Raw genomic sequence first — 21,884 nt, forward strand, 5'->3', positions numbered from 1 at the left:
AATCATGTGTTACTAATCTGTTGAGCTACTATGATAGAGTAACAGACACATTACAGGAAAAAGAAGGATGGGTGGACAGTATCTATTTAGATTTCAAGAAAGCATTTGACACAGTACCACACCAAAGACTTTTATGGAAACTGTACCATCAAGGAGGAATTTGAGGCAAACTGTACTGTTGGATGCAAGATTTTCTCATAAAAAGAGAAATGAGAAGAGTACTAAGGGGAAATTACTCATCATGCAAAAAAGTGGAGTACCACAGGGCTCAGTGCTGGCACCAATCATGTTTTTAGTGTACACAAATGATACAGACAGTAACACTGGAAATGAAAGCTATCTAAATATGTTTGTAGATGATGCAAAAATACAAAGGAGAATTACTAACACAGACTCTTGTAAAGAGCTACAAGAAGAATTAAATAAACTTCATGAATGGAGTAATACATGGCAAATGGAATTCAATGTAGACTAGTGTCATGTAATCAACTTTGGTAAAAGTGGAAAAAGACCTGATTGGGAGTATACGTTAGGAAATAAAACCCAACACACATCAGAAAAAGAGAAGAACCTAGGTGTGATTATCAATAACAGACTATCTCCGGCTGACCACATCAGTGAGAAGGTACGGAACATGTATGCTATCTATCTATCTATTGCCAGACACCTCCATCCCGTTTGGGGTGGCCACAAACAAATCGCCTCCACGTCGCCCTGTCCCCCGCCATTTCACTGCCCTGCTCCCAACTCACACCCCCTTCTCTCACATACCTCTCCACCCCATCCCTCCATCTCATCCTCGGCCTCCCCCTCCCTCTTCCCCCCTCCACCTCACTCAGATACACTCTCTTCGTCAGTTTCTCACCCTCCATCCTCTCCACATGGCCAAACCACCTCAGTGTGTTCCTCATAACGCTCCCTATCACATCCACATCCACACCACAACACTCCTTTATATCCTCATTCGTCAGCCTGTCTCTCCATGTGACTCCACAGGCTCCTCTTAAATAACTCATTTCCACTGGTCTCACTCTTGACTTGTGTCCTTCCAACAACGTCCAAGCTTCACTTCCATACGTTAGAGTTGGTATCACAATACTGTCATGTAGTAACTTTTTCACTTCCATGCTCACTTCCCTGTTTCTTATCACTGCTTTCAAAGAACCAGCAACGTTTCTTCTCTGCTGTACCCTTTCAAGCCTGCTTGCAAATATGAGAACAGCGGTCACATACATAAATGAAGACATGCTAAGAAAGATAATAACATCATTCATCAGACCAACCCTGGAGTATGCATCAGTAGTCTGGAGTCCTCGTCTCAAAAAACACATAGACATGATTGAAAAAGTTCAAAGGGCCGTTACAAGATGGATACCAAGCTTAAGGGATCTAAGCTACGAAGAAAGACTAAATAAACTGAATCTACCAACACTACAGGAGAGAAGGAAAAGAGGTGACATGATTATGCTATATAAATGCATATCAGGGAAGGAGAAAATAGACATAAATGATTACTTAACCTATGGGGAAGCATCAGCAAGAGGACACTGCTAAAAACTGCATAAGAAGAGAGGTGATAAAGACGTAAGGAAATTTAGTTTCCCAAACAGAGCAATTGATCAGTGGATTGCACTACTGAATGAAATAGTGTGTGCCAAAACAATTCACAAATTTAAGGATATGTACGATAAATATGGTTTAAGACACGGGACAATACGAGCTTGACTCATTCCTGTAAAGATACAATTAGGTAAAAACACACACACACACACACACACTGAAAAACACAGACACACCCAAACACGCAGGCACAGACACGCAAGCACGCAAACACCCATCGCATGAGGCCTAGGATGGCTGTTATTAATGTTTTTGCTTTCTGTCAATGTTATAATGCATAAATTTCTTGCTGCAGTGTGTTCATAGTTACAATATATACTTTTTACATATCCTAGTGTTTTGTTTGTGTATTAGCAATGTGACTATGAGTGTAAAGTATTAGGTTAGCTTGAGATGTAACTGGTAGTTAAGAATGACGAGTGGGGGGTTGGGTGGGGTAGGGGTAGGGGTATGGGGGAAGGTTGGGAGCTGGGGTAGAGGCGGGTGGAGCTCGTTTCGTCCCCCCTCCCATCTTCCCTGGGTATATAGGGGTACAAACGGGGCACCCCCGAGCAGAAATTAGTGACCCTGAGTGTTCATGATCATTAAATAAACACTGAAAATGATATGGGTTATTGTTTTACTCAACAAAAATTTTAAAGAACTGTACAGTACCTTCAGTACAGTTAAGTGTACTGTACTGTACTACTGTGCTGCAAGACTTCAGTTTCAAGGTTTGACACTATTTTATTTATTTTATTGTGCACTATTTTAGTAATCAAGTAATAATATACTGTACTGTTCAGTGTTTTTGTGGGCGTGCTTTGGGGACAGGCAGGTATGAGCCCATAATTCGGATTTTCAGATATTTCAACATGGAATTCCCTCCAATTAAACCAAATTAGAAAGGGTTTACTGTGTGTGTGTGTGTGTCTGTGTGTGTGTGTCTGTGTGTGTGTGTGTGTGTGTGTGTGTGTCTGTGTGTATTATATACATATGTATACAGTAAGACCTCACTATAACGGACTAATTGGGGCCCAAGCCATTCCGAAAAAACGAAATTCTGATAAAAGCAACATCCGGAATTCCCCCTGCTAATCCGGAGTTTTTCCGATATATCAGACATTAGTCTGGATTCCACCAATGGTTTGTAAACTGTTTTCACTACCACTGCAGAACTGTACTGTGTTATACCTTCATTACATTAATCAAATGGTATAATAAATATAATACAGTAATACTGTACTGTACACTGATAAACATGTCTTATTTCCCTTACTGTGGTGAACATAGTTGAAGTGGTCAGGCAGACCAGACTGCATCTGGCTTTATTGGACGTTTTCCAAGATATAGGAATTTAGTCCGGTAGCTCCTCAAGTCTGATAAAAGTGAATTCCGGTCCATTGAAGTCCGTTATATCGAGGTTTTACTGTATATATATATATTATATACACTCCCTCTTCTGTCTTTCTTTCCTTCATTCTTTCCTCTTCCTTCTGCCTGTGGGTGACTCTACACTGAGTGACAAGCCAAATGGTTTCCTTTACACCAGGAAACCATTTATTTCGCTGGGTGGTAACCATATAACCAAATTTTGGTACCTGGTGGTTTAGTGGGTAATTATTGTGCTCCAATCAGATTGAGCCAGTGAAGGTTTATACCCTAGGGATGGTTGGGGCTGATTACTCATGTAATGCCACTCAGGGATGAGTGAGGCTGGTCACTCTCATCTTAAATGTCGGGACCAATTGCCTAGCCCAGGGCTCCTATACTCCTCATGGGGCAATGTAGGATTTGATGATGGATGGATGGATGGATGGATATAATTTATTTACTGATTTATACACACATACATACACAGTTTATATTACAGGCATACCTATGTATATATAAGTATGTACGTAATTTATGAACTTGATAATTATCTTAGTGACGTATGAGAACTGTGACCACAAATTTGGACAAATGGCAGCTCTGGACATGTTCTAGTGGCTGACAGGTCTTACTTATTAAGTTATGAATAGCAGTGCAACTCTTGATAATTCACTTGAACACAATGCATTGCCAATACATTTTTTAAACAATATAAATGCAAATGTTATGGATCATAAAGATGAACTGAAAACATTTTGGGTATTTCCAACAGATTCTGATATACATATGCACCAACTCAGTGCCAAATTTAGTATTCAGATATACTAAATTTACTTAAGATAGCACAAAGTACCAAAAACATTCCATTGCTTACATTTTTTCTGAGCTGTGGGGGAAAGTTCATGTAACTATCACAAGGTTTAGTGGGCCGCATGGAGAATACACTTGGGATGCATACTGCCCATGTCTGATAAAGCACTCAAAGATGTGATGTTTCAATAATATACCCACAGTGCAAGCAGTGCAACTAAGTATCAATGAGCAACAATGGTGAATGAAACCTACTGCATTCTTGCTCAGTAGACCAATGCTGAATACTTTAATTTTGAAATACTGGGGTTCTACTACCAATTAGCATATGACTGTTCAATGACTCAGCTTCTACAATCATTTAGAACAGGTGTTAAACAAGTGTTACATGTAATATACTCAGATAATTAAAATACTGTACTCTGTAGAATATGCAGCACAGACAGAGGCTATTACACACAAAATCAAACTGTATTACTGTAATAAGATAATATAATACAGTATAAGCATACACATATACAGTATACACTATATATACATTCATTATGTGCTACACTGGCAACAGTAATTAATTATGTGGCTACTGGTATTATACGACATGAATAATGGTCTTTTACCTAGTCACAGTGGGTACAATACTGTTATACTGTCATCAAATTACTTCATATACAGGCCACTGTACAGAAAACATCTTTAGTCACAAAACCTACTAAAATATATGGTTACTGTATGTCATACCAGTACAGGAACTGTATCAGTAAGAGTTGTAATAATCTTCATAGTAAACACTTGCTATGATTTTCTTATTGTATAAAATTAAACCTGCATATGATGGCCCACACTAGACTGATCTTACTTAGCAGCTGGACACATTGTAAAATATATTAGCTGACTGTAATCACAATACAACAGCTATATGCTATGTTTTGTTCTAAAGCAATACAGTATTTGGAGGAGTACTGGATGGATATGTTTCCAGTGAGGCAATGCAGTCAATCCATGGTAATGCTTAAATGATAAGCATTAAACATGCTTGCCATAACAAAGCAAGAGGAATGTAATAACCACGATTATAATCTTTTTACATGACATTCACACAAAACGCAAGGAGATGATGACTGTGCAGATGAGAAAATGAATGGAAAAAACTATGAATGCAATGTAAGAGAGGTGATTAGTAATTACCATGAAGGTTAAGAAATTAAAAATAACAACAAAGTGGAAAAATCAAAATGAAGTTGCGGGAAGATTATTTGGTGTAATAACAGATGCTGGAGCACTTCCTTCCTTGCTTCTTCTAAACTCTGCCTTTCAACAAAAATAAATCATAAATGGAATGGACTGACATATTGAAAAGTTCTGCTATTCTGTATACAGTACTAATTTAAAGCAACAAGTTGAAATATCACAATAAAATATTTGACATAAGCCTAATGCCTTTGAATATTGCATGTATATGTCATCAGAATAGGGGTAATGGGATTGTGTAGACTTCCTCTGAATACTTAAATCTATTTATAACACTGAAAACAATATGGTAAGTACAAAGTGTTAAATATACAACTGTACCTTATTCAATTATTGAGTTATGGTACACTTGTAACTAATAACTACATACTGTACTGTAATACGTAAACTCTTTAGAAAACCACTATAGATTAAAACTGTAAAATAACCCTGTTAAAGCAATGTACCATAATTCAATTAATATCACTGCATGACCAAAAAAGAAATACAATCATGGAACTGGTAAAAAATACTTGGGAGAGTAGTGGCAAAAACATGGAAAAGAACATTTAGCATAGAGACAAAAGTACCTACATTCAAACTTGCTTACATTCTTTTTACTGGTGCTCATTTTAGTGGTATAACAAAAGTGCCATTTGAGAATGAAGAATATACATTAATTTACTTCAAATTCCTATGTAAATGAACCTTTACATGACAAGCTGTCACATAAATAAAGTACAGCATGGAGAAATGCTTTCCATTTGTCTGACTAGATTAGACTGAAAGCAATTAAAATAAATTATGTTGGTATATGATTAATTTGACATGTGGTGGAGGAGGATTTGTCACCTGTCTTTATTTTCTTCATTCATTAACCTCTTACTTTTGTTTGCTGATATCTATTTATAGCCACCCCTCTGTTTACTTTCTGTTGGTCCTCCATATTTTTTAAACAGCTTTTTTCTCTGTCCTTGATCATTAGTTTAAAACTCCATATTGGGAAGTTATGTTCCTTTCTACTCCTTTCTCTCTGGTCTCCCTTCCTTGTAGATCCTGTACATCAAAAATGATAAACTTTAGAGAAACGGATAATTTTCCAGCTGCAACTTCCATCACCTCATTAGGACAGCCTCCCATAAGGACTAGCTAGTAGGCTACTACATTAATACTTTTCTTTGATCCATCTATCTTGATAATCTCTACAAAGTCATTACTTCTCGTTAGTTTTTACCTTTCCTTCCGACTGGAATGTACTCAGTCCTTTCCCTCTTTGTATGCGTGAATGTTCCAGCCATACACAATTCGGTCAAACCCAGCCGTGAAAAGATTGCAGCGTGCACCCAATGAGTCATCTCCCCAGGCAACACTGCACACCATACGACGGTGACACTGAAAAAAGTATAACGTGGAGAAGAATTAGATAATAAGATATAGTAATATGAAGAAGATGGCTGAGTTTCTTAATTTTTCTAAAACATGATTAAAAAAAAGTACTATCCAATCACTTTCTTCCTCCCATAAAGTGTGTGGTAATCATAGGGGCATCTGTCTTCTTAGTATAATAGGAAAAGTGTATGGTAGGATACTTATTGACAGAGTTAGAGAAAGAACAGAGAAATTAGTTGGAGAAGAACAGGGAGGCTTTAGGAAGGGAAGAGGTTGTGTAGTTCAGATATTCATTCTTAGATCTTTAGTGGAAAAGTTTCTAGAGAAGGGAAAGAAGTTGTATGCCGCTTTCATGGATTTGGAGAAAGCACATGACAGGGTGGATAGACAAGGATTTTGGAAAGTGTTAAGAATATACGGAGTAGATGGGAAGTTGCTGAATGCTGTGAAGAGTATGTATGATGGTGTGAAGGCTGCAGTGCGTGTGGATGGTGAACTAAGTGAATTTTTCTCTTTGAAAGTTGGGTTGAAACAGGGATGTGTCATGTCTTCATGGTTGTTCAATCTGTACATGGATGGGGTAATAAAAGAGGTACAAGGTAGGGTAGTGGATGCTGGAGTGGCCCTGGTGAGAGAGGATAGTGTCTGGAAACTCCCTGTACTGTTGTTTGCAGATGATACTGTGTTGTTGAGTGAAGACGAACGGGAGCTGCAAGGCTTGGTGGATGAGTTTGGGAGAGTGTGTAAGAAACGGAATCTAAAGGTGAATGTAGGGAAGAGTAAAGTGATGGTCTTTGAGAGAGGTGAAGTCAGTGAATGTACAGCGAGGTTGGATGGTGAGGAATTGGAAAATGTGAGTACGTTTAAGTACTTGGGTAGTGTGATGAGTAAGGATGGAGGTTTGGAGGGTGAAGTGCTTGAAAGGGTACAGCAGGGAAGAAAGGTTGCTGGTTCTTTGAAGGCAGTGATAAGAAACAGGGAAGTGAGCATGGAAGTGAAAAAGTTACTACATGACAGTATTGTGATACCAACTCTAACGTATGGAAGTGAAGCTTGGACGTTGTTGGAAGGACACAAGTCAAGAGTGAGAGCAGTGGCAATGAGTTATTTCAGAGGAGCCTGTGGAGTCACATGGAGAGACAGGCTGAGGAATGAGGATATAAAGAAGCGTTGTGGTGTGGATGTGGATGTGATAGGAAGCGTTATGAGGAACACACTGAGGTGGTTTGGCCATGTGGAGAGGATGGAGGGTGAAAGACTGACGAAGAGAGTGTATGTGAGTGAGGTGGAGGGGGGAAGAGGGAGGGGGAGGCCGAGGATGAGATGGAGGGATGGGGTGGAGAGGTATATGAGAGAGGGGGGTGTGAGTTGGGAGCAGGGCAGTGAAATGGCGGAGGACAGGGCGACTTGGAGGCGATTTGTTTGTGGCCACCCCAAACAGGATTGAGGCGTCTGGCAATAGATAGATAGATAGATTATCATTTACAGTACACCTGGAAAATAACATACAGTAAAGGTCATTTAATCCAACCACCAATAATCTGATTATCCCAATACACCGAATTTTTTCAAGGAGGTGCTGAAATCCCTCTAGCAGCAGGGAGTGGAAGCAAGCGGGGAGGATGGCATTCATCCGCCATTTTCAGTTTATACCTGTGCCCAGTCTGATGCTCTTCCGATAATTCCACTCGATTTTCGGGCCAATAAGTGACTACAACAAAGTAGCAATGGTTCCCACACCTTCTACTAGTCATGGTGGAAAGAAAACTGCTAAACGAAAGCACGTCACACTAACAATAGGGGATAAACTCAAGGTGATAACACGAGTCAAGTGCGGTGAAGAACTTTGGAAGATAATGGAAGACTTTAACATATAAGTCTCAACAATCTTGCATATTGTGGCAGATAAATTGACGAAGTTTGTGGTGAACTGGCAGCCAATGGTTGCTGGTCAGGTCAGAAAAACTATGAAATGGCCAAAACTAGAAAAACTGGATGAAGCAGTGTACAAGTGGTTTACATCTAAATGTGCTGAAGGCAAGCTAAACCGGGTTTCATGATTGTCGAGAAGGCTAATCAATACTGCAAGGATATGGAAAGAAACACTGATGTAAGATTCTCTGATGGGTGGCTTCACAGTTTTAAGCTTTGGCATGGGATCCAAGTGACTGATATGGCTGGGGAGAAAAATTGGGCACATCATGAAGCAGCACCTAGATACGACAGGATGTTTTCACAACTTGTGCAGGAACGTGATCTGACATTCGATCAAATATTCAACGCAGATGAGACTGGGCTTTACTGGCAATGTCTCCCAACTTGTACCTAGGCCAGGCATGGAGAGAAAGGTGTAAGTAGACTCAAAATAAACAAAGAGAGGATCACAGTCTTGTTATGTGCTAATGCTTCCGAGTAATACTGGTGCAAGCTGCTTGTTGTTGGAAAACATAAAAAGCCAAGGGCCTTTAAAGACCTTAAAACAAAACTTCCAGTCAACATAAAAAGCCAAGGGCCTTCAAAGACCTTAAAACAAAACTTCCGGTCATCTATGATGTACAAGGCAACGCATGGGTGTCAGCTAAGGTGTTCAAGGATTGGTTTTTCAAGTAGTTCGCACCTGAGGTCAAAGCATTCCTCAAAGCGAATGGGCTCCCTGAAGACACCAAGGCTGTACTTTTGTTGGACAACTGTAGAGCACATTTCCCTGCACATGAACTAGTGTCTGGCAACACCTTCACCACATACTTGTCCCCAAATGTGACCAGCCTCATCCAGCCCATGAACCAGGCAGTGTGTCAAAAAATGAAGCAGAGCTATAAGAAGTCTTTTGCTTCCAAGCTGGTTGATTCTGATGTCTCAGTAAATGATTTCCAGACATCATACAAATTAGACGATGCCATATTTGATGTCGCCCCAGCATGGGAAGATTGTGATGGAGACACTGAGATAATCATGGGTGATGCTGTATGGAGATGTGATGTTATATGAAGACTCAGATGAAGAGGAAGGTGATGATTCTGATGGATTTAGAGTGCGGGCCAAGTAGAACTCAATAAGATCATGAAGATTATGCCAGGTGTTCAAACAAATGATCCTATGAAAATGACAAGGGATGAAATTTCAGAATGGCTGGATGTCAATGAATAATTACAGGGAGATGACTGATGAATAGATAATCAAAAGTGTTATTGAGCTGGAAAAGCCTGAAGAATAGGAAGAAAATGATGATGCACAAGAAGATAAAGTAGCTTGGAAGGAAGGAGATAACTGATGAACAGATACACGGAATGTGCTATGCTCGTGGGTTTCTGTCGCTGTTTCTCAATAAGTCAAATTTAGCTTTAAACTCGTTTAAGTTTTTAGACTGGACGATCTCTTTGTCCAGGCTATTCCATAAGTCTATACTTCTGTAAGGAAAGCTATATTTCTTGATATCCTTCAAGCAGCTTGACTTTTTCAATTTCATTCCGTGTCCTCTTGTTGCTCTCTTATCCCATAAAAACAGATCTTCTTTGTCAATTTTATCTACTCCCACCATGGTCCTGAACAATGCAATCATGTCTCCTTTCCTCTAAGGAAGGCAAATCCAGCTTTTCCAGCCTCTCTCTGTATGACAGGTCTGCCAGACTGGGGACCATCTTGGTTGCTGTTCTTTGTATTCTCTCAATCTTGTTTATATCTTTCTTTTTGTATGGGGACCACACTACCGCTGCATATTCTAACCTGGGGTGGATCATGGCCACTATCAATTTTTTCATCATCTCCTCATCCATATAATGAAATGCTACTATTATGTTAGCCAAGAGTTTATAAGTCTCTCCAACTATCTTGTTAATGTTTTTTTCAGGTGACAAACTATCTTGGACCAGCACTCCCAAATCTTTCTCTTCTCTCATTTTTGTGATTAATTCATTACCCAACAAATAATTCAGTGATGGCCTCCTGGTACTTTCACCTATTTCCAATATTTTACATTTCTTTACATTAAATTTCATTTCCCACGTCCGGCTCCAATCATGTATCCTATCCAGATCCTCCTGAAGCATTTTACAATCCTCCTCAACCTCTACCTTCCTCAAGATCTTTACATCATCAGCAAACAGACTTGCACAACTGTTCACTCCATCTACCATATCATTTATGTACATCAGGAACATTACTGGCGCCAACACCGAGCCTTGAGAGACTCCACTTGTTACTTCCGTCCATCCAGACATCCTATCCTTTATTACTGTCCTCATTTGTCTGTCTCTCAAAAAGTCTCTCATCCATTCCAGAAGTTTCCCCTTCAGTCCTCCTATATATTCTAGTTTCCACATTAGTCTCTTATGAGGTACCTTGTCAAAGGCCTTCTCTAAGTACACACAATCCACCCAACCATCTCTCTCTCCTGTACCACATCAATCGCTTATGAGTAAAAGCTCAACAAATTAGAAACACATGACCTTCCACTTCCGAATCCAAACTGACATTCAGCCAAAATATTCATCTCTTCTGGATATTTTATCGAACTGTCTTTCAGGATTCTCTCGCACAATTTTGCGACCATGCTGGTTAGAGACACTGGTCTATAATTCAGGGGTTCTTCCCTGTTTCCTCCCTTATAAATTGGTACCACATTTGCACTCTTCCATTCTCGTGGCACTTTCCCCTCTTCCAGAGAACACACGATTAAACTGTGAATTTTATCCGCCAGTTGTTCTCTGCATTCCTTCAGTACCCAATTAGAAATTCCACCAGGTCCTGGGGCTTTCCTTACATCTTGAGTTTCCACTAATTTATACACTTCCTGTACCTCCACTTTTATATCTTTTATCACCGGTACATTTCTACCCCCCTGGGGGTAGGGTTTTTTTTCAAGAATACTCCCCCAGTATCCCTGCTTGTCGTAAAAGGCGACTAAAAGGGTTGGCGGAGGGTTAGTGCCCCTCCCTGGAAAACAACTAACTAAAAAAACAAACAATAAGCCTCGGACAAGGACTGACCAAACGATGACGACTCAGGACCGGACAAAGGACTTGGTAATGGGTACTTGGAATGTAAGAGGAGCGAATGATGAGGTGAAAGAGAGAGAGAGATTGTCCAGGTGCTTGAGGGTGCGAAAGTGGATGTGTGTGGAATAACTGAAACAAAATGGAGAGGAGAAAGTGTGAGAGAATGGGAGTATGGATGGGGTATATGTGCAGGAGTAGGTGAGAATGAGAGGGCGAAGGAAGGAGTATGTATAGTTGTGAGTAAAAGATGGAAGAAGAGCATAAGACAGTATGGATCAGTTGGGTCAAGGATTGTGTGGGTAAAGTTGAAAGTTGGAATACAAATGTGGGCGATTGTGTGTGTGTATGCGCCAATGCAAGATCGTGCTAGAAGAGTGAGAGAAGAGTTCTGGACAAATGTAGAAGTGTGCATGGAAAATTTTGGAAGGAATGAGAGAGTGTTTTTGATTGGTGATATGAAAGGTAAAGTTGGGAATGCGAAGGTGGATGGAACAGTTGGTGAGTGGGGTGTGCCTGCTGAGATAGATGAGAATGGGAGTGCGTTAGTGGACATTTGTGCTGGGAGGGGGTTGGTGGTAGCCAATACCCTGTTCAGGCATAAAATGATCCACAGGTATACATGGTGAGTGATGAGAAGGGTGGGTGGTGAACTGAATGAAAGGAAGGCAATGATTGATTATGTGTGTGTGGATGAAAGGATGCGAAGATGTGTAATGGATGCAAGTGTTTATAGAGGTTGGGGGAGTGGACTTTCTGACCACTACTTGGTGGTGGCCAGAATCAAGGTCCAATTAGAATGGAGAAATAGAAGAAGGGAAAGACGAGAGGAAGGAGTAGTTGCAAGGAGAGTGGAAAGGTTACAAGAGGATGAGAAAAAGGCAGAGTATAAGAGAGAAGTGGAGGAACGATTAGGCAAATATGAATTGGAGCAGATGGGAGACGTGGAAGGTGTGTGTAGCATATTTACAGAAGAAATATGTGGAGCATGTGATGTGGTGTGTGGAAGGAAGAGAAGACGGAGGGGGGTGCAACGAACAGCGTGGTGGACTGAAGAGGTGAAACAGACTGTGGCACAAAAGAAGAAAGCATACAATGAATGGATGAGAAATAGGGGCGTGGAAGAAGTTGAGAGGCGGAAGAGAGAGTTATATGTAGAAAGAAAGAGAGAGGTGAAAAGATTAGTAAGAGAGAGTAAGAAGAGAGTGGATGAGGAATTTGGAAGGAATTTGTGTGTAAAGTGGAGGGACTGTAAGAAAATGTTCTGGAAAGAGGTGAAAAGAGTAAGACAGGGTGGAAGTGAAGTTAGCAGGGGAGTGAAAGATAAAAATGGTAGATTACTAGTGGAGAAGGGAGAAAAAGTGAGCAGATGGAGAGAACACTTTAAGGAATTGTTGAACGTAGAGGATGGAAGTAATGCGAGTATGGCTAGGGAATGGCTGGGAGAAGGAGGGAGGTGAGAAGACAGGAAGAAATCAGTAGGATAGAAGTTGTGGAAGCAATGAAGAAAGTTAAATCTGGGAAAGCCCCAGGAATTGATGGAGTGTGTGGTGAAATGCTGAAGCATGGGGGAGAGATAGTAGTAGAATGGATGTGGAAGATGTGAAGATTAGCCTGGGAGGAAGGTAGAGGCCCGGAGGATTGGAAGTCAGGTATAATTATTCCCTTGTACAAAGGAAAATGGGGAAAAAGAAGTGTGTGGTAATTATAGGGGCATTTGTTTTCTAAGTATAATAGGAAAAGTGTATGGTAAGATACTTATTGACAGAGTTAGAGAAAGAACAGAGAAATTAGTTGGAGAAGAACAGGGAGGCTTTAGGAAGGGAAGAGGTTGTGTAGATCAGATATTCATTCTTAGATCTTTAGTGGAAAAGTTTCTAGAGAAGGGAAAGAAGTTGTATGCGGCTTTCATGGATTTGGAGAAAGCATATGACAGGGTGGATAGACAAGGATTGTGGAAAGTGTTAAGAATATATGGAGTAGATGGGAAGTTGTTGAATGCTGTGAAGAGTATGTACGATGGTGCGAAGGCTGCAGTGCATGTGGATGGTGAACTAAGTGAATTTTTCTCTTTGAAAGTTGGGTTGAAACAGGGATGTGTCATGTCTCCATGGTTGTTCAATCTATACATGGATGGGGTAATAAAAGAGGTACAAGGTAAGGTAGTGGATGTTGGAGTGGCCCTGGTGAGAGAGGATAGTGTTTGGAAACTCCTTGTACTGTTGTTTGCAGATGATACTGTGTTGTTGAGTGAAGACGAAGGGGAGCTGCAAGGCTTGGTGGATGAGTTTGGGAGAGTGTGTAAGAAACGGAATCTGAAGGTGAATGTAGGGAAGAGTAAAGTGATGGTCTTTGAGAGAGGTGAAGTCAGTGAATGTACAGCGAGGTTGGATGGTGAGGAATTAGAAAATGGGAGTACGTTTAAGTACTTGGGTAGTGTGATGAGTAAGGATGGAGGTTTGGAGGGTGAAGTGCTTAAAAAGGTACAGCAGAGAAGAAAGGTTGCTGGTTCTTTGAAAGCAGTGATAAGAAACAGGGAAGTGAGCATGGAAATGAAAAAGTTACTACATGACAGTATTGTGATACCAACTCTAACGTACGGAAGTGAAGCTTGGACGTTGTTGGAAGGACACAAGTCAAGAGTGAGAGCAGTGGAAATGAGTTATTTAAAAGGAGCCTGTGGAGTCACATGGAGAGATAGGCTGACGAATGAGGATATAAAGGAACGTTGTGGTGTTGATGTGGATGTGATAGAGAGCGTTATGAGGAACACACTGAGGTGGTTTGGCCATGTGGAGAGGATGGAGGGTGAAAGACTGACGAAGAGAGTGTATGTGAGTGAGGTGGAGGGGGGAAGAGGGAGGGGGGAGGCCGAGGATGAGATGGAGGCATGGGGTGGAGAGGTATATGAGAGAGGGGGGTATAAGTTGGGAGCAGGGCAGTGAAATGGCAGGGGACAGGGCGACTTGAAGGCGATTTGTTTGTGGCCACCCCAAACGGGATTGAGGTGCTTGGCAATAGATAGATAGATAGACATTTCTAATCACTCCCTCCCCTTCCACAAACTCTTTTTCATTAATGAAAACCGATTGGAAACATTTGTTCATTATTTCAGCTTGCACTGCTGCATCTTTATAGACCTCTCCTTTTACTTTCAGTTTGGTGATTCCTTCCTTTTGTTTCAGTTTGCCATTAACAAATCTATAAAACAGTCTGGGTTCATCCTTGCATTTGTCTACTATGCCTTTTTCAAAATTCCTTTCTTCTTCTCTATATATTCTTGTGTATTCATTTCTAATTCTTTTATATTCTTCCTTTGTTCTGTTGTTACCTCTTTCTCCAATTGTTCCACGCCTTATCTCTCTTTTTTTGCTATCAACCACCTTCTATTAAACCACTCCTTTTTCCTGTTTTCTTTCCCTCTTGCTCTTAGTACAAATTTTTCCACTCCCAAATTATAGAGGTCTAGAAAGATATCCCACTTCGTCTGTATCTCTCGTTGCTCTGAATTTTCTCCAATCTGCATTTTCAAAAAAGTTTGTCAATCCTGTAAAATTTGATTTCCCAAAGTTGTACCTTCCCTCTCCCTACGTGTCAAGCGGGGTTGGTGGAGGAATAGTGCCTCTCCTTGTAAAACAATTAACTCTAAGCCCTTGGCCACCCCATTTGGGATATTTTCTTTCCCTCTTGCTCTTGGTACAAATTTTTCCACTCCCAAATTATAGAGGTCTAGAAAGATATCCCACTTCGTCTGTATCTCTCGTTTCTCTGAATTTTCTCCAATCTGCATTTTCAAAAAAGTTTGTCAATCCTGTAAAATTTGATTTCCCAAAGTTGTACCTTCCCTCTCCCTACGTGTCAAGCGGGGTTGGTGGAGGATTAGTGCCTCTCCTTGTAAAACAATTAACTCTAAGCCCTTGGCCACCCCATTTGGGATATTTTCTTTCCCTCTTGCTCTTGGTAAAAATTTTTCCACTCCCAAATTATAGAGGTCTAGAAAGATATCCCACTTCGTCTGTATCTCTCGTTTCTCTGAATTTTCTCCAATCTGCATTTTCAAAAAAGTTTGTCAATCCTGTAAAATTTGATTTCCCAAAGTTGTACCTTCCCTCTCCCTACGTGTCAAGTGGGGCTGGTGGAGGATTAGTGCCTCTCCTTGTAAAACAATTAACTCTAAGCCCTTGGCCACCCCATTTGGGATACATGGCATCTGGCAATGAATAAATGAATGAATGTATCTTCCCTGTCCGTGAAGCTCGTCTCTTGGATCGATGTTCCCTATTATCATCTGGAACTCAATGACCACATGATCACTTTTTCCTAAAGGACAGAGATATTTCAATGATTCTATTACATCGAGTTCTTTGGTAAACAGTAAATCTAACCTTGCTGGTGTGTCCTCACCTCGAAACCGTGTCTCTTCTTTGATCCATTGCGTCATCACATTATTCATTATTATATTTAATAACACAGTGCCCCACGAATCCTCGCCGCCTCCTGAGTACCATTCCTCCCAGTTCACCTCTTTACAGTTAAAGTCTATCTATCTATCTATCTATCTATAGCCCGACGCCCTAATCCCGCAAAGGGTGGCCGCAGACAAAACGCCTCCAAGTCACTCTGTCACCCACCAATTGACTACCCTCCCCCCAACTCACCCCCCCCTCCCTCATATACCTCTCAACTCCATCCCTCCACCTCATCCTCGGTCTACCCCTCCCTCTCCCTCCCTCCACCTCACCTACATACACCCTCTTAGTCAGTCTTTCATTCTCCATTCTCTCCACATGTCCAAACCACCTCAGTGTATTTCTCCTAATCTTTTCAACCACATCCACATCTACCCCACAACGTTCCTTCACTTCTTCATTCGTCAACCTGTCCCTCCACGTCACTCCACATGCTCCTCTCAAGTAACTCATTTCCACTGCTCTCACTCTTGACTTGTTCCCCTCTTGCAAGGTCCATGCCTCGCTTCCATACGTCAGGGTAGGGATCACAATACCATCATGCAGTGACTTCTTAACTTCCATACTCACCTCCCTATTTCTCATCACGGCTTTCAGTGTACCAACAACCTTTCTTCCCTGCTGTACCCTTTCACGTACTTCATCCCCCAAAGTTCCATCCTTACTCATCACACTACCCAAGTACTTGAATGCACTCACATTCTCCATATCCTCACCATCCAACCTCACTGCACACTCTGTGACTTCATTCCTCTCAAACACCATAACTTTACTTTTGTTTACATTAACTTTCAGCTTCCTCCTCCTACACACTGTCCCAAATTCATTCACCAAACCTTGCAACTCCCATTCATCTTCACTCAACAATACTGTATCATCAGCAAACAGCAACACCGGAAGCTTCCAAATCTCACCCTCATTCATTAGGGCCAGCCCCACATCCACTGCCCTCCCTTGCATCTCCTTTACAACCCCATCCATATATATATTAAACAGCCATGGAGACATCACACACCCCTGTTTCAGTCCCACCTTGAGATCAAAGAACTCACTCAGCTCACCATCCACTCGCACCGTAGCCCTAGCTCCTTTGTACATACTCTTCACAGCACTGAACAATTTCCCCTCCACTCCATATATTCTTAATACCTTCCACATACCTTGCCTATCTATTCTGTCATAAGCTTTCTCCAAGTCCATGAAGGCAGCATACACTTTCCTTCCCTTCTCTAGATACTTCTCCACTAAACATCTTAGAACAAATATCTGATCTACACACCCTTTTCCCTTCCTAAATCCCCCTTGTTCTTCTCCAACTAGCTCCTCTGTCATATGCCTAACCCTATCAATGACTATTCTACCATATATTTTACCAGTCACACTAAGAAGGCAAATACCCCTATGGTTACCACATACTTCTCTCTCCCCTTTTCCTTTGTACAGAGGAACAATTATACCTGATTTCCAGTCCTCTGGAACCCTTCCCTCTTCCCAAGCCAATCTACACAACTTCCATATCCACTCCACAACAATCTCACTCCCATACCTAAGCATTTCACCACACACTCCATCAATTCCTGGGGCCTTTCCCAGCTTAATCTTCTTCATCGTTTCCTCTACTTCTGACATACTGATCTCTTCCTCCCTCCTCTCATCTCTTCTTCTCCCAGCCATTCCCCAACCACTTATACTCACACTGCTCTCACTTTCTACATTCAACAAATCCTCAAAGTGCTCCTTCCATCTCCTCAATTTCTCTCTCTTCTCCACCAACAATCTATTATTCCTATCTTTCACTCCCCTACTATTTCCCCTTTCACACTGCCTTACTTTCTTTACCTCCTTCCAAAACAATTTCTTACTCTCCCTCCATTTCACACTCAGATTCCTCCCAAACTCTTCATCCACTTTCTTCTTACTCTCCTTCACCAGTCTCTTAACCTCCCTTCTCCTGCTCACATATACCTCTCTCTTCTCTCTCTCATCTTCTCCCCTACCTCTACTCGCCAACCATTCACCATATGCCTTCTTCTTCTGTTCCACAGCTCGTTTCACCTTTTCTCAATTATTTTTTGTAAATAGTTAGCCATATCTGACAACATCTCCTGGTATTCGTCATCATTCCATGCTCTCATCTTAGGGTGAACATACACTACCACCATATCTCTCTTAACATTCTCTCCAGTTTCTAATTTCATATATATCACTTCAGCCCTGCCTTCTCCCATTTCCACGGTATCTACATTTATGTTGTTCTTCACTGCTATCATTGCTCCTCCTCCCGTTTTTTCTTTTCTGTCTTTTCTCCACAGTTTGTATTTACCATCTCCCAAATGAACATCAATATCTTCTCATAATTTGGTCTCTACAAAGCACATTGCATCAGGTTCATGTTCTCTCAAGAAATCGTTAATTTCAAACCTTGCCGATATTAAACCATCAACATTAGTATGTATCACCTTCAAATTATTTTTCATGTTTTTTATACCTTCTTCTCTCCTTCTCTCCGTCAGTACCACTTCCTTAACTTCTGGTCTTTCACAGCCATCCCCCTTAGTTTCCTTCACTTCTATTTCCTTACATACCACTTCCTTACTTTCATATCCATCACTCTCCATAAAAAAGTATCACATCTTCCTCTGTCCTCTTATCATTTTTTTCCTTTACTTGTTCCTTCAATGATTTTAAAACTTCTCTTTCGTCTTCATTCAAATCTTTTCTTATTATAATATTTTCCATCCCTGCCTCTTTGCTTAATTTCTAGGTCACTTTAAGTATATCATCTACTACACTTTCTGCTGACAACTTGACTCTCATTGGTCTTGTTTCCCCTTTCTTATAAGGCCCTATTCTCCTTCTTTAATTTCTTTTACCCACTTGTCTCCTTTGGGATCAATCTTGCCTAATATTCCTCTCACCAGGTTTGTGTCTTTTTCGAGTCTCACGGATTTAACCTTCTCTTCTTCCTCCCTGTTTCCAAATATTACCACGCATCTGTTCCTTTCTACAGTTTCTCTCACTATTTTCTCTTTTTTCTTCAGTATTTTCACTACATTTTCTTCCAATTTTATCTTGTTCATTTCCCTTTCTTCCTGGATGATTTCTCTTAAGCTGACCACTTCTTTCTGTTCTTCTACGTGTGCCCACTTTGCCTTATGTTCTTCCAATACACTGCTCACCTTCTCCATTTTATTAGTACTCTCTTCTAGTTTTCTCCTCAATTCAATATTTTCATGCTTCAAATTTCTGATCTCTTCATTCACCGTCTCATTAGACTGGATCAGACTCTGTATAGTAATCTCCGTATTCTCAGACACCTCTTTTAACACTAGATTCTCCACTTTCTTTTCAAGTTCACTAATCCTCATAATCAATGTTTTAACCAGATCCATGACATTAGTATTTCTATCAAATCCTGGAAATTCGAGTCCCTCAGTGTTTACATTTTTGGCCATGATTGAGGTTGGTTACAACTTACAGCACCGAAACAGCTGTTACAGAAAATACTACAAACATTCATGTATACTCTTGCCAATAAATCTTTACATTTTTGGTGGTCTATATTAACTTACAGTATTTTAAACTGAAAACAAGACCATAGGAGACAGGACAAACATAATTCCTGAAAACTACTTAAGGTTTGCAGCCGTGGCCAAGCCTTGGCCTGGGAGCAGTCAAGAGACATCCGTTCGCTGTGGCTGTTCGCTCGTGTGCGAGCGCTTCTGCGCATCCTGGGAGGCGGGTAGGATCAGCTGGCCGTGTGAATGCCCATGACACAAAATTTCGACCCATCACTCGTGGAGGCCACCTCGGAGGGCCCACCATTAAACCAGGGCCTGTCCATTGTCAAGCAGGGTATGATGGTATTTCTACCCCCATCGCTAAGCCGGGGTATCGCATCTAGGGGTATCGTATATCGAAGTATACCTTAATGTACATCTGCAGTGTGCATCCCCAAATGTACATGAGAAGGATCAATAATTCTTGGATAACCCAGTACACACATCACATCCCATATGATGCAAGATAGTAAACACTGACATCACAAGTCCCACTGACTCAACATGTGAACAAGGAAAAAGCAAAAGATATTTTACTGAGTGACTTTACATAATTTTGGGCTTACAGTCAAATGGACATTTTCCCTGCAGTTTCTTCCACTAACCTCTCCCCCCTCCAAGTCAATCTTTTCAATCTGAAGAAATATCTTTTTCTTTATGTTTGCTATCTCCTGGCAATATTACCCAACTCACGGAATAATGTCTAGCAGTGTAAACCCTTTTCAGATTAAAATGTCTCCCATAAGATGAACAAAACTGTCTGGAAGTAGCTAGAATACAGTATACCAAAAAAATATGCCAATAAAAGGAAGCTCATCTAAACAAAAATAATTTTTCATTCATTCATTCATTGCCAGATGCCACGTATCCCAGACAGGGTGGCCTACAAACAAATATTCGGACAGAATTTGCTTTTGAGATGGAGTCAATTTTTTTAAAGATTAAAATGCTGTGTGAATGAATGTGTGGCCCACTTCACCTGGCAGAATATCTGACAGTTCTACTTTTGTGCTCTGTTTTCCTTGTGTCTGAAAATTTTCTCATCCAGTTTCATATGCAAGAATTAGGGCAAGACTAAGATAATGTGTCAAGTGCCTAACTTACCTGTCGGTTGCTACGTGGAAGGCGTGCTAGACGGTTGCCAGCAAGATCATAGAGGCGGACGTGGCGGTTGTCATGAGGAATGGCAATCATGTTGCTAATGGATACTGCCAGTCGGTTAACTGGTGAGTCCAACCGGATAGTTGCAAGGGGAGATCGCATGTTCTTCACATCCCATACCTGACCAAACACACACACATTATTACCTTGCTGACAGATGATTATTAATACTGTATCCTGCAAATTCACATGCTGTACTGTTCTGCATATTGATACCATTTACCCATGATTCAGCCCTCACTTGCAAGTTTTTCCTTTATGACCTCCCAACCCTCCTCATCCTGTTACAGTATTGTCCTCAGCTGATGACTTGGCAATAACTTCACAACTCAGCATGCAGTTAACCAGCTCCAACAAAATCTATACTTACTACAATAATGCTTTACATCAAACAAAATTATCACTTCAATAACAAAAACAGCAATTATATTTCCACTCCAGGTAAACATGAATCTCAACACATATCCTGATGTCACCCTCTTTAACTAAATATTATTCTCAGAGAGATATCCAAAACATGTCAAATTTCCTCTAGATATACAACAAATGACCAGTTTTAATGGTATTTCTGGGTTTAGTACCCACAAAACTTTATACTCAAACCATACCTAAATTAGGCCCCTTTATCATGTAACTGTTGTGTTTGAAAAGAAAAAGCACCAATGCTGAAATGAAACATAAATCTGGCACTTAAAATACTTTTGTTGTGAAGCTCCCCGCCCATAAAATTGACCTCATGCCTCTAATGTGCAACTCGCAGATTTATTGCCTCCAATGGCATTCTCTTGGAACAATCTACCCCAGTTACCAATGCCTTTTTTAACTATTTCACTGCAGATGCTTCCCTCCTTTTCTTCAGGCAGCTAAGTTCACGCTGTGCCATGAATGGATGTTCTTTGGCTTTTGTAACGTGAGTTCTAATGTGCACCTCAGTACGGGGGGGAGCTTTACTTCTAACCTTAATATCTCAAAGTCTAGCAGTTGGGGAAATGAATTAAAGACCATATTACTCACCAACTCTTCTCTTTGTGAATGAAAGTATCCCCAGGTCTCTGGGTCATTGCACTGATAAGTAATGATGTGAGGAACAGGACTAATTTTCGCCGCAAAAAACAGGATGTGTTCACGTGACTGCCTGCGGTCCCGATTATGGCTTTGCTCTCAACATGATAACTTCTCCATTACTAGATACACTAGTCACAGTGATGTCCAAGGCATGCCTATGGCCAGAGCTAGGCACCTCCGCAATACACAATTTCCACAATAGTGGACCACATGGTTTCAGTTGCGGAATTGCTATTGCG

At 40.9% G+C, this 21,884-nt stretch overlaps 1 protein-coding gene across 3 annotated transcripts in view; it reads right to left on the reverse strand.

Annotated features, from left to right (window-relative positions):
* Positions 1-5,948: 5,948 nt before the first annotated feature.
* LOC145417504 (WD repeat-containing protein 37-like) overlaps positions 5,949-21,884 on the reverse strand; it is a 390,073-nt gene continuing 374,137 nt past the window's right edge. For 2 of the 3 annotated variants that reach the window (XM_080286214.1, XM_080286212.1), the window contains exons 9-10: positions 20,524-20,700; positions 5,977-6,402 (exon numbers count right to left, since the gene is read on the reverse strand). In XM_080286214.1, the coding sequence (XP_080142340.1) occupies positions 6,268-6,402; positions 20,524-20,700 (312 nt within the window). In that variant the 3' untranslated portion in view covers positions 5,977-6,267. Of the gene's footprint in view, positions 6,403-20,523; positions 20,701-21,884 lie in introns of all 3 variants that reach the window. The other variant, XM_080286217.1, reaches the window with a different exon arrangement.

This window comes from Coenobita brevimanus, chromosome 14 (assembly GCF_032717465.1).
Source record: "Coenobita brevimanus isolate Jiangsu-jjx chromosome 14, ASM3271746v2, whole genome shotgun sequence".
Lineage (NCBI taxonomy): Eukaryota > Metazoa > Arthropoda > Malacostraca > Decapoda > Coenobitidae > Coenobita > Coenobita brevimanus.